This window comes from Pezoporus flaviventris, unplaced genomic scaffold (assembly GCF_033815535.1).
Source record: "Pezoporus flaviventris isolate CSIRO_AGI_PZ_B2104156 unplaced genomic scaffold, CSIRO_AGI_Pfla_v1 ptg000023l, whole genome shotgun sequence".
Classification (NCBI taxonomy): Eukaryota; Metazoa; Chordata; class Aves; order Psittaciformes; family Psittacidae; genus Pezoporus; species Pezoporus flaviventris.
This window is the reverse complement of record NW_026892571.1, coordinates 17,063,919-17,076,233: the sequence shown is the minus strand read 5'-3', so window position 1 is coordinate 17,076,233 and position 12,315 is coordinate 17,063,919. Positions and strand designations below refer to the sequence as shown.

At 39.4% G+C, this 12,315-nt stretch overlaps 1 protein-coding gene across 5 annotated transcripts in view; it reads right to left on the bottom strand.

The window, feature by feature from the left end:
• The window catches only part of LOC133271162 (core histone macro-H2A.1), a 34,203-nt gene that overhangs the window by 6,039 nt on the left and 15,849 nt on the right, over nt 1-12,315 (bottom strand). For 2 of the 5 annotated variants that reach the window (XM_061457044.1, XM_061457045.1), the window contains exons 5-6: nt 7,135-7,234; nt 1,631-1,720 (exon numbers count right to left, since the gene is read on the bottom strand). In XM_061457044.1, the coding sequence (XP_061313028.1) occupies nt 1,631-1,720; nt 7,135-7,234 (190 nt within the window). Of the gene's footprint in view, nt 1-1,630; nt 1,721-5,575; nt 5,667-7,134; nt 7,235-12,315 lie in introns of all 5 variants that reach the window. The other 3 variants (XM_061457047.1, XM_061457046.1, XM_061457048.1) reach the window with 2 other exon arrangements.

Here is a 12,315-nt window from a genome sequence, read left to right as displayed (position 1 = left end):
AAAGAGAAAATAGACTTTGTCATATGGCATTCTGACTGGAGGTGAATCAGAAGACTGTGTTCTTAAGGACAATGGAAGCATGAGCATTTCTGTTCTGATGGGTTTGCAGATCCCCAACATGTTGAACAGCCTCACTGTTAGGCAATGTTAATTTGTCATAATGTGCAACTAAAATGTTGGCAGATTCAGAATACATCATAAATCCCAGGAAAAAAAAAATCTATTAAAAGCAGCTGATGTATCTCTAGTCAGATGTGAAATGTGGATAATAACTTCATCCTGCGATAATAAAACACTGTACTCACACACATCACCAACTTCACTATTTCTCAGGGACTGTTTTCTGGGGTTGTCATTAATTAACTCATTAGGATGCTGTTGAACCGTTCATTACCAAGAGCAGTTGTCCCTTAATACAAATGCAAATTCAAATGCTCTGAAAGGGGAAGTTATGCTTCTGCTGTAGAAAGAGACAAGCATGCAAGCATTCTGTGCTGGGTACAGTTACATTCCAGCTAAGGATCCTGATTATTGGTAGATTAAAGGGATATCTATATAATTGAGAAGTCTGAAAACTGGGTATCCATATGACCGAGAAACTGACGTAGGAGGACTAGAGAAGAGCTGATACACAAGTCCCTGCCACCCAGTTTCTCACAGTGCAGTGTAGAGCTCCCCATGGGGTAAGATTGCCAAGCAGCTCTCACATCTGGGGGAACTTTCCTCTCCAACTTGCAACCTATTTGTAAGCAGCTGGATCTGGGCTGATAAGGAATGCTGTACAGAAGAAAAACATAAATAACTGATTCTACAAACTTCTGCAGGACAAGAATTCCAAGCAAAATGTATTAAAAATTTTAATAAGCCAGGGGAAAAATAACCCCAACTCGATGTATTAAGCACCAGAAGTAAACAGTTGTAATTTTTCCTGTCAGAGCTGAAGCCTTACATCTCCCCTTCAGCTTTAGTTAGAATTCGTTTACAAAACTGCGCACACTGTATTTATTTTTATAGCATAAACACAGATGGCAGAATCAGCCTCCTATATGAACAACATGTATCAGCAATTTCACAGATGGTGTAAAATTATATCTCGCCATTACCACACTTTATTACGCATATAGTAGATTTTTCTCAGATATTACATAAATTTTGATAACTAGGCATCAAAAAGTCATAAGCTTTTATAGTGATGATTTTGGCACTGACTAAACCAAGTGCCCAAGCAGATGCTGAACTTTAAGCATGTGCTGAAGTTCAGTGAAAGTGGGCAGCATTTCAGCAAAGCAGATGTTTAACAGAGTTGGACTCAACTCTTCTGAAAAATAAGAGTCTCATGAACTGCTTTTCTTAATAATCAGTGCTCACTGTGTATGTGTATACCTGTTAAGAGACTGCTCTTACTAGGAGTATCACACCACTTTCCTGGTAATGGTGACTTAAGATGCAACATGTGTACATTAACTTTGGAGAACAGAAGTATCATGTAAGCCATAAAAGCTGCATGCAGACAGTAGGATCCCAAGCATTGTATTAGGGCACTAGTAGGAGCTCTGCTGTCTGAATGCTGCAGACAGTGAAGCCAGTGCCTGTGTGTTTTGGCTGCATGCTCCCGAGTGCAGATCCTCACCTCCAGCTATGTCCAATGGCCCGTTCTTTTTGCGAAGCTCAATGACAGCTTCCACAAACTCCTTGCCGCCTTTCTTTTCCAAAGTGCTCCCTGAACAGAGAATGGTTATTTTACTCATCTGATCCCAGTTTCCACAGCAAACATGTGACTCATCATTATTTTATGACATTCCTCTAGAGTTTTCTACCCAAACATTTTTTTTTGGGGACTGCAAAGTAAGATCTAAACCTTTTGGGACTTGAGAATTAGCTACTCATTAAAAACAACAACAACAAGAACAGAAAGTAAAACCAAAAGAGACAACCCTAACAACCCAAAAAACCTCACATTGGTTTATCCCTTGCTAACATTCTCCGATTTCAATGTCAAAACAGCTGACATGACATCCCTACCTCCTTCCTTACCACGAGCATCTGTTAGGGTGCAATGTTCGAGCAGGATGTGCTAGCTCAAGAGTGGTCGAAGGTTCATAATTCCTTCCCCTAAGATTCATTTTCCCCTCTCTCTTACAAATTGCTTTAAAGAGCCATTTGCCACAATAAGAATTTGAAACTCACCTGTTCTTGGTCCCTGACCCCAACAGGTGGCACCAGGAATGAAACAGTCTCGTGAGTGCAGCGGGCTGCTTTACTTGGTAACTGCCCAGCTTGTTGAGCCACCTTTAACCAAGAGGAAGAGCCTCAGAAATAAGGAGAATCTCTAAGGAACATATTCCTCCCATGAACTTCTCTAACTACAGCTAAGGAGCTGGACAACGCCATTCTGGGAGGAGAAGAGCTGTGCAGTGTTTCGGGGCAACCAAAATGTATGCTGTTTACAAAGGCAGTCCATCACTAAATGGTTTAGATCTTATTTTGCAGCTCTAGTTGTAAATATTAATGTATAAAAAAGAAAGCATTTTCCTAACTACATAAGCATCCCACATAATTTTGTACTGTGCATATTAATTATAGAGGTAGATAACACAAAAAGCAGTGATGTTTCATGAAGTCTCTGATTTATTACTTTGAAAACTAATTTCCATCAATTCAGAACTAGGATCTATAAAGAGCTAGACATTCATTTTGTGAAACCCCTTACTTTCATTGATAAAGAAAGAAAACAAATGCATTTTCTGATGGAAGTGCACATACTATATGCTCAAGGAAGCAGAGCCCTTCCTCCAAGAGTCCGTTTCCTAAATAGGGTTATAGCTCTAAGTACTAAGAGGACTGAAAGATGCTTTTGTTTTGACACCATTGCTAAATTTCTTCCAAACTGGAGATTAAATATTGGAAACAATGCATTCAAAAACTGACCCTGCGGCCCTGCCTCTATTTTGCTATTGGGAAGTTCTTGCTTTTTGAGGTACAAAAGCTGAGGACGATTATAAAGTGTCTGTCCTTCTTTCCTTTTGCCTTTTTTCATAGCCATTTCATACTGGGTGCTTGCCAAAAGCTGGATTGTGAGGTCAGACTGTGGAGGTCAGAGTGTGATTTTCTTTTTGTGCTCATTTAAGCTTTCTTATAGAAATACTTCAGTCTAACCTTATTCATAATCCTAAGAAGTTTCTGAAACTCCAAGTTACCCATCCCTGTGCAGCTCGGATCTCACAAATCTCTTGGGAAAGGCAGTAACTGCTCTTTCTGTAGCAGCAAAGTGTCTTAGGAGAGTGCTAAGGAAACAGATCCACATCAGCACGGAGGTGCCTGGATATGTGCTGCCCTTCCAAGGCAGGGACGTGCCAGGCAGCACGAAGACCTTTGCTGAACCAGCCTGATGCAGCAATCTTACACAATCACTCTGACAGAGAGGGGATGGGGAGGGAAAGCAGCAGTCTTCCATTCTAGTTATATCCCTGTTGTATGTATTTCCATACCATTCCTATTTATATTTGCTTATATTCCAGTTATATTCCCCTTAAGTCCATGAACTCAGATCAGTCCAAAACCCCATGACATGCATAATCCTTAATTTCTCTTGTTTCAAGGGGAAACATAATTAAGCCTTGCACAGAACCCAGGAACAGAAAAGATCTATTAAGTAGGTCATTTCTTTGCCATTGCAAAGCTGTTGTACATTTAATGGAATTTAGCCTAGTTTGGTTTAATTCAATCCAGAAGGATCAGCTTTTTCCCTTCTACTGGGAATTAATTCATAATTAAAAGCAATGAGCAACACTGTCAGTCTATTTCACTGAGCTCTCTGCTTGCAGAGCTGGTCTACAGAAGAGCAAAAGCAGCGTTTGGTATGACTCAGTAAGGTTTTCTGCATTTACTCCTCAATTATGTTCTCTTTCTGATTAATAGCAAGGGTTTATACTGAAATTATATTTCAGAACTAGGTTGTAAATTAGCTTCATCTGGGAAAGGACAGACTGTAGTTAAGCATTTTCCACTACATTAGCAAGTTTCTTGATGGAAGTCTTGCTTCACAGCTTCAAGGTTAGTAGCTTATTTGCTCACAGGCATAAATATGTGTCACTCCCATGAGAATAAGATCATTATCTCATGCTTTCCAAGCAGGCATTGGTATCAGTGTTGAAAACAGCGTTAGCAGAAATTTAGGCTCTAAAATTCTCAGGATAAAACCCCGGTACATTTAAATTGTTAGGGAAAAAAAACCAACAGAACTTAAAAATAATTAAAAAAAAAATTTAGATGGGGAAAAGTTAATCATTGGAAGCTAAGCATTTGTGCACTTCTATTCTTTCTTACAGCAGTCAGAGGTAACAGGAACCTACGCTAAGGAATGAGCAGTACAGCTTCGAGAGACAATTTTCTCTGTAGGGTAGCAAAGCATTTCTTTGTCAAAGAGTAGGAGGCACATGAGCTAAATGGGTCTGACTTTAGAAAGTTAGAACTTTAGACAGTTCTAGACTTTAGCAGTGAATGCTTCAGATACAAAGTGTTATGACACTTATTTCAATGTCTTTGCATGATGTTTAGCCAGCCAAGTCACAGCTGTTCCTGCCCAACAGGCCATACAGAGCTACATTAGTCTACATGTTACTTGGAAAGTAGCCCCTTTGGAAAAAGCAGGAGTTGTGGGCCATGCCAGCTCTGCAGCAGGACATGTGTCCCTCTAACCAGGCACCGGAACAGGGCTGCAGGCGTGGAAGCAGACCATTCGCATAGCGATGATAAGGTTAAGGTGAGATGTAGAGCAGAGCCTGGCAGCTTAAGCATGGTGGGTCATCACCTTTACCAGTAATTCCACATTCAGCCCAAATGCTGATTTGCCTTCTCAAATTACCAAGGCAGTTCAGTTAAATTACTGCTACCCTTTTAGAAAGTCCTTCCAAATACCGTACATAGAGCGGGGTGTTACTAAGGGAGGAGTTACTCGGGGACACTGGAGATACTGAATTGAGATGTCATGTTTTCTATCATGCCTTCTCTCATCGGTGTAGCTTATGGGACTGACTGCCTGAAAAACATATGTAGCATCACTACCTGCGTGCTTGTGTGTGTGAGGACTGTTGACTGGGCTATGGATATAATCAGTCCATAAAACACAAGAAAACTAACCTTAAGAGTTCAGAATATATGGATGGGTTAGATCCAGCATGTCAGATGTGAACATCTGAAACTTGGCATGGAGAGGGTGTACTGGAACTGGTTAGAAGTCTACAGATCAAGACTCAAACCACATTCAAAACAGGCACTTAACATGTCAAACAAACAATGCGGTAATTCATTTTCCTTGGTCACATGCCTGCACTGAACAGACTGTTCCTGCACTTCAAATTTTGGCGGTACAATCTATTGTTACTTCTGAAAAGCCTGATTTGGTGATAAAACCCAAAAATGCCTACTGACTTTGTAATTCTTCATTTCTTTTCATATCAGTCAGGACTGCTGGAAGTGAGAAATGAATGCAAATCTGCATAGCTACAACAAGCTTGTGGCTGCTGATTGACCATGCACACACATACAAACTCCGCAGCACTGAACTTGCCATTACCTACTTCACCACCGGTGTAGAAGTCAGAGTTTGTCGGGTGAACGACAGCATCACTGTCGATCGTGGCAATGTCAGCCTGTACAACTTGCAACTACAACAGGTAAACAGATGTATATCAACCACGTTGGACAGAGACCCAGCACAGGCTCTACATTTACACATGTACCAACGTCCATATTTTCCTACCTTTACATCTCCAAACCTTGCGCCAAAGGAGTATGCTGAGTTGTGTGTGCAGGTGTGTGTAGAGAAAGGGGTGTAGGGAACAGGAGGAGGAATATTGAGTATGACATGATCAAATAAATGTTAAAATGACAAGTCAGAGCAATCACATGAGATCATTTCCAAAGCTTTAAAATCAGCTAATACCCCATTTCACTTGGCAGTAACCTAGAACAACCAGTTCCCCACAGAGCATGACACTAAAATATGGAATCTGTTTAAAAAAAGAAATTCAGGATCATCAAGCCAAACAAAATAACTAGTTTCTCCATTTTGTCAGCATCAATAAGCTGACAGGCGCTAAGCTTCATATGGATAGGATGCATTGCTTTGTTTCTATAAAGGACAGCCTCCTTCAGATGGAGGAAACTGTACCTGCAGACAGGGTTGGACTGAATGGGCTTTAAAAAATAGAAACGATTGTTCTTATATTTTAAAGGTTAAGACACATTTTCTAGTTATGTGTTGAATGGCTGAGACACTTGTAAAAATGTACATATTTCTGGGAAAGGCTGATTTAAATCTTTTCCTTGTTAAATTACTGCGCACATTCCCATAGGAAATACAGTAGTAGAAGAATTATGGGGTATATTCCATTAAGGAAGTTTAAAACCAAGACAGCAGCAGGTGTACTCAAATAAGAGAGGAACACAGTACTTCATGCATGGCAGTTAATCTTTCTTTAACTTTTGCTGAAGAACAGACTTCTGTTGAAGAAGGATTTACTTATTTTTCAATATAGAATAAGACAGAAGCTTTAGAAGCGATACATCATCTACAATAGTATCTACAAGTTCAGTGTTGGTATAATATCAGTATTTGTTTTCAGCTGAATGAAAGTGCCAAGGAGTAATTGAAGTGTAATGGAAATAAAACTATTTGACTGAATTAAACATGAAATTGAGGTAGGAAAGATTTGGGAATAGTTAATTATTTAATCAATCCTCTTTAGAAATATTTATGCCTACTCTGAGTATCAGAAAAAAACCCAGATTGCAGTGAGAATGGAGAAACTGCTTATTTTGAAAACAACCTGACAAAGAAGTATTTTAGTCCTCAAAGTATCCAAATAAGAAACCCCCCAAGATAGCTAACAGTCACATATGATCATTATGGAAAAGAATTTATGAGTTTTGCTTTAACAGAAATCAAGACTAGCAATTGCTGTGAGTAATCAGATTTGGTGAAAAAGGAATTTGAATGTAGTTCTTCAACAAAACAGAACCTGCAGGATTTGAATTTCTGCTCTTTTTAAATATAGGAAGCCCTAGAGAATAAATTCTGAGTTCCATAATTTTCATGTGACCATTAGTTGTGTCAACCCATGCCCCATTTACCTAGGTCATCTTTAAGGTCAATGTCAGCATTGGTAGGATTGATAATGGCCTCCACCTCGAAGCCGGCTAAATTACTGATTTCACTGTGAATAAGGTTCAGCTGAAAAGAAAAGCATGAGGTGGGAAATAACAGGACAGCTGGGAAATCACAGAGAAGCTGCAGAAAAGTGAGCTTTGCAACACAGATGGAGATAGCATCACTGCAAACAAATATGCAAAATAAAAGGCAGGTCATAAAGGAGGGTTATTACCCAAATAAAATTCAAACACAAGACTCAAACATTGTTCACACTAGGGGGGGACATAAAGGTACCTACTAACAAGGTCTGGTTTGGCTTTATGCTGACCACTATCTGGGATTGTTATAAGAGGGTATCTGTTTCTCCTCTAAGTATAGATGAAGGACACCCTGACCATTTCTTTAAGTACCAATTACAGGAATGTGCCATGACCCTCGGGCACTGAAACTTGGATAAAAGATGCTGCTCCTCCTCCTTTAAGCCAGTAAACTTGAGAAAGCACATGTGTCTCCAGCAATCCCTCCAGCCTAACAAGGGGACGTGTTCCCTTATGAGTGGTCAACACATTCTGTATTGCATTTCAGTTTTCATTTGCACTGCTCTGCAGCCTTTGGGAAGGGCTGGGGATGTCCCATAAGGAGGCACTATTATGTGCTTACTGCTGCTAGGTTTTATTTGGTTTATTTCTTTTTGTCAGTTACGAAAATAGAGATTTTGCCCCCATCCATTAATGCTCATGAGCTTCTCCCACTAACACCATGTATTTCAAGCATGCCTTTCAATTTCTGTCTGAACTGCTACAAAATTGGAAGGATTTCTCATGGGCACACAGTAAATTGAGAAAGTCAGCACAGATAATGTATTAGGAAAATATTCTTCCCTGTGAGGGCACTGAGGCACTGGCACAGTTTGCCCAGAGCAGCTGTGGCTGCCCCATCCCTGGCAGTGTTCAAGGCCAGGTTGGACACAGGGGCTTGGAGCAAGCTGCTCTAGTGGAAGCTGTCCCTGCCTGTGGCAGGGGGTTGGAACTGGATGAGTTTTGAGGTCCCTTCCACCCAAACCATTCTATGATACCTCACATCTGTACTACCTGTTCTTAAAAGAATAAAAAGAATTAATGAAATATGAGGAAGTGCAGATTTCAACTTCTAACAACACATTCTGAGCAAGACTTAACAAAATATTGTATAAAATAAGAAGTCAGTGAAAAAGTCAGACCAGCAATGGTAACAAACTGATCCTGCCATGTCCTTCTAGTAAGAATGCTTATTTGGAAGTAGGTAGAGGTCTAAAGTGACAGCACAGCTTGCTTCCTACTGATAGTAGAGAAAGTTCTCATTCATTTATGCAAGCCTTGAAGCCAACTGTAGCTAAAGCCAGGTTCTCCATCCAATTCCAAACCCACCAGGTTCAACCTCTGAAGCATAACATTCAGGCACAGCAATTTATCTCATCAATAATAATTTTGTCTCTTGGTGTGTATTCCATGATCTATAAAAATGAACTCTTCAAATCTCCTCCTTGTGTCCCTTAGCTTATTAATAGGGAATATGAACTAATTCATGAAACCAGTACAAGTGAATGGGTCATTTAAGGAGGCCAACATCCATGTATTTAAGTTTTATGAATAAATTGTTTCCATTTCATTCATGTGATTATATGAATTGACCTTCTTTCTCTTCTTAAAAGCCTGCAATTTCATGTAATTTGCAGATGGTGCTTGACTAAACTACGGTCCCTCAAAATAGGGTTATTTTGGCTAAAAATGAATGTAATTCAGCTCTGCTTTAAGTATGGGTCTGCTGAGGAATTTGTAATAAAATCTAAGCAGACTTGCTTTCCAAATAGCTCAGAATCCTTTAATATTTCACACATGGTGACTTATTCATACTGGAGTTTGAGTCTTGAGTTTGACTACAAGCAACTGCTGTTTAAAAAATAAAGTCAAATCAAATCAAAACAAAATGTTAAAAAAAAAAAAGGTGAATTTTGAAATCACAAAAAGAAAAAAAAAACCAATGACAAAACACATGCACACACCAAAAGACTGGTTTGTGGGGATTTTAATATGTTCCTAAGCATATTTTGTTCATTTAGGTGATGCTCTGATTCCTGTGTTCTACAAGTTTATGCTCCAGAATACTGGCTGCAGAGTATTTTGGTTTCAGATCTCTACCCTACCTCTGCGTCTCATATATGGGATTTACATAGTAACTAGATGGCAACTAAAGTTTCAGTTTAACAGTAACATCAAAATGCTTTAAAAGATGCCCATCCCTGACAGCCTCTGTGGGCAGCTAAACTTTGCATTCACTGCTCAATGCAGTGTTAGCAATTGCCCAAAACAAAACACCCCAGAAGTTTTCCTATAGAATTAAATCCTCCAGTGGGTTGTTGCTCAATTTTACTACCCAATAGTATGAAGCATGCATTAAGACCGAAGTGATCCCTAAAGAGCCACTTAAAACCATATAAATAGGCATGACTTGCACATACATGTGCAGCAAAGAGTGGATGTAACTTTAGGTAGCATTTAAATCTAATGTTAGATAAAATGCAGGTGGTACTTGGCACATCCATGTGTATTCTCTGGGGCAAGCCTTCCATTTCTTATTTCAGACAAAATTACCTTCAAAGTCTGGGGAGTGTTTCTGGTATGAGTTTCATACAGAAAACTGAAGACGCCTGTTGAAGTCAACAAGCTGAGGAGCTTGGAAATTCCAAACCCTAATGCTCAGGCTTGAGACCTTACAACTCTGCCTCTACTCTGTAATTGTCTCAGGAAAAACAAACTAGTTGATGCGCAGAACATCATGTTTCCATTGGGACATCACTTGTAGATGTGCAATCATTTACCTATTAGCTAGATTTTAACGCTTAGTGTGGCACTAATATACTTCTAAAGGTGTAGCTGAAGGGTTTGTTGCCCTTTCCCGACCTCTAAGAGTTTCTAGCTGAATGTCAGCAAGATTTAATGATTTCATGTCAAGATTTAATGCAGTAACTACATTCTAAAAACTGCGTAATACCCAGGTTTGCAGCATTCTCATTTGTGTTTTCAGTAATTAAATCTGCAGATATTAGAAGCATGAAGAACTACTCTTGCAAATAAAACCCTTCCCTTCTGCAAGCTTGGAGCCAAGATTTTTCCCATTAAACACTTCTGAATGACGCGATCCTAAGGATTACTTTCTCCCTTCTCTGCATTAAGTCCATCATTTCCTGATCTAGCAGGTAGTGGTTTTGCAGACCAAAGAGACATGCCGTAAAGGTGTCCAAAGACGTCACACGAGGTCCAAAAGGTACAGATTATTTGTCTGGCTGGGTTTTTCAGTCTCAGGTTTCTGTGTTTGCACTGCACTTTGTTAAGAACACACAGAACACGAAAAACTGTATGTACAAACTCGAGAAAAATCAAATAACTATGACTAATATGAGTGGGTTTGCTTTTCAAATGGAAAAGCTCAAAGTGTTTTATCAGACTAAGCTTTCCTACCATCACTGTGAAGAGTATCTCCAAGTGTGTCTCCATTACACAAATGTGGAAGGCAACAGAGGGAGAGGAGATGATTTACAGTACCTCTGACTTGGCCAAAACCAGAAGACAGAGTCATGGTTTCCAGGCCTCCAGCTGAACATGAACCCACTATCCTCCCTACCCAAGAAACCAGTGTATTTCTCCTTCCCTCAAAATGCTGTTTGAAGGAGTGCAGGCCCTGCTGAACAGAAGGAAGGTCCTCCTCTTCTGCCCTCATGCTTTCCAAACAAGCAACACACACACATCTAAGGAATCAAACTGCAACTCTGTCTGCGGTCACTACTGACAAAATTCTTAGTTCATTATGTTGATGAATACCTTGTGGCATTCATTTAAAACAACCCTAACAAATGTGATTTTCTGCTGTTAAGCAGACTTAAATTTAGACAACTAGTTTAAGAACCAAATAGTACCTTTTTAAACAGCAATTGCATGTAGAAATGACTAAGCAGAAGCATTTACCTGATTAGAAGCCACTTGAGTTTTTATAGAGAATTGTTACATTTAATTTGTAGATTTGCCAAACAAAGGGCACTTACTTGGGACTGCCATGTGTCAGTTCACTAACAACTACACTAGGCATTACTACAGGATTCCTATGGTAACTAAAAGCTGTTCAAAACCAGATCCAAGACTCTGACGCTACTTGCTTTCTTGAAACACTAATGGGTTTTACAAGTTTGGGGTTCTGATTTAGTCAGAGTATGTTCAAAACCAGCCCCTTAGCGGTAGTCAAAAAACCACCCCCTACCAAAGCAGCAATTCGGCTCTAGCTGTAAAATTCATTGTGGAAAAATCAAAACTCTTGCAAAAAATAACAGTACTCTCATGCATGTTAAACTGAGCAAACAAACTGTGGAAGGGTAAATGGAGAACAACCTCAGCATGAAATAAAAATGAGTCAGAGGAGATGCATTCCACAATGGACAATAGCTCATCGTTTATGACTTGCAACACAATGAGCTGATTACTGAATGATAGAAGAAAGATGCAGTTTTACTTCACAAAATTTTCTATCACAAACTAAAGGCAGATTTCAAGACAAAAGACCAAATTAATTTAATGAATTGTCTCTTTAACTGGATCCTCTCTTTAAGCAGGTATTTCTATTAGACCACCCCATGTCCCAAAGCATATTCACAGGGAAGAAAGGATTGTTGATGTCTAGCTTTTCATAAAAAGCATCATTCATTATTACACAGCATTAACTTTTGTAAATAACAAAGCAGAACAAAACACAAAACCACTATTATGAACCAATGTTTAAAAGAGGTTTTGATAAAAACCTGGAAATCATTTCCATCAGCAATGAAGTGGGCTGCCCATTGGAAAAAAGACAGTTCATTTTTAGGATTAGCTTTGGCAGAAGGTTAGCTGGAACAATTCTGCTGTTATGAATAAGGTAAGAGATACAAGCACACAGGCTTGCCTTCTCTTGGAGTATATATGAAGCCATCTGAAGACTCTCTTGTATATTTTTTAAGTGTTTTAAAAGTTGTTTCAGAGAATTGCTTTGTTCAAAAAATTAACGTACATCTCCTCAAGTGCTCAGTGGGGAAATGTCCATTGTACCTAGGTGGTTTGGGGAACAGGGAGGGGTGCAAAGGGGTATTCCCTAAGCAG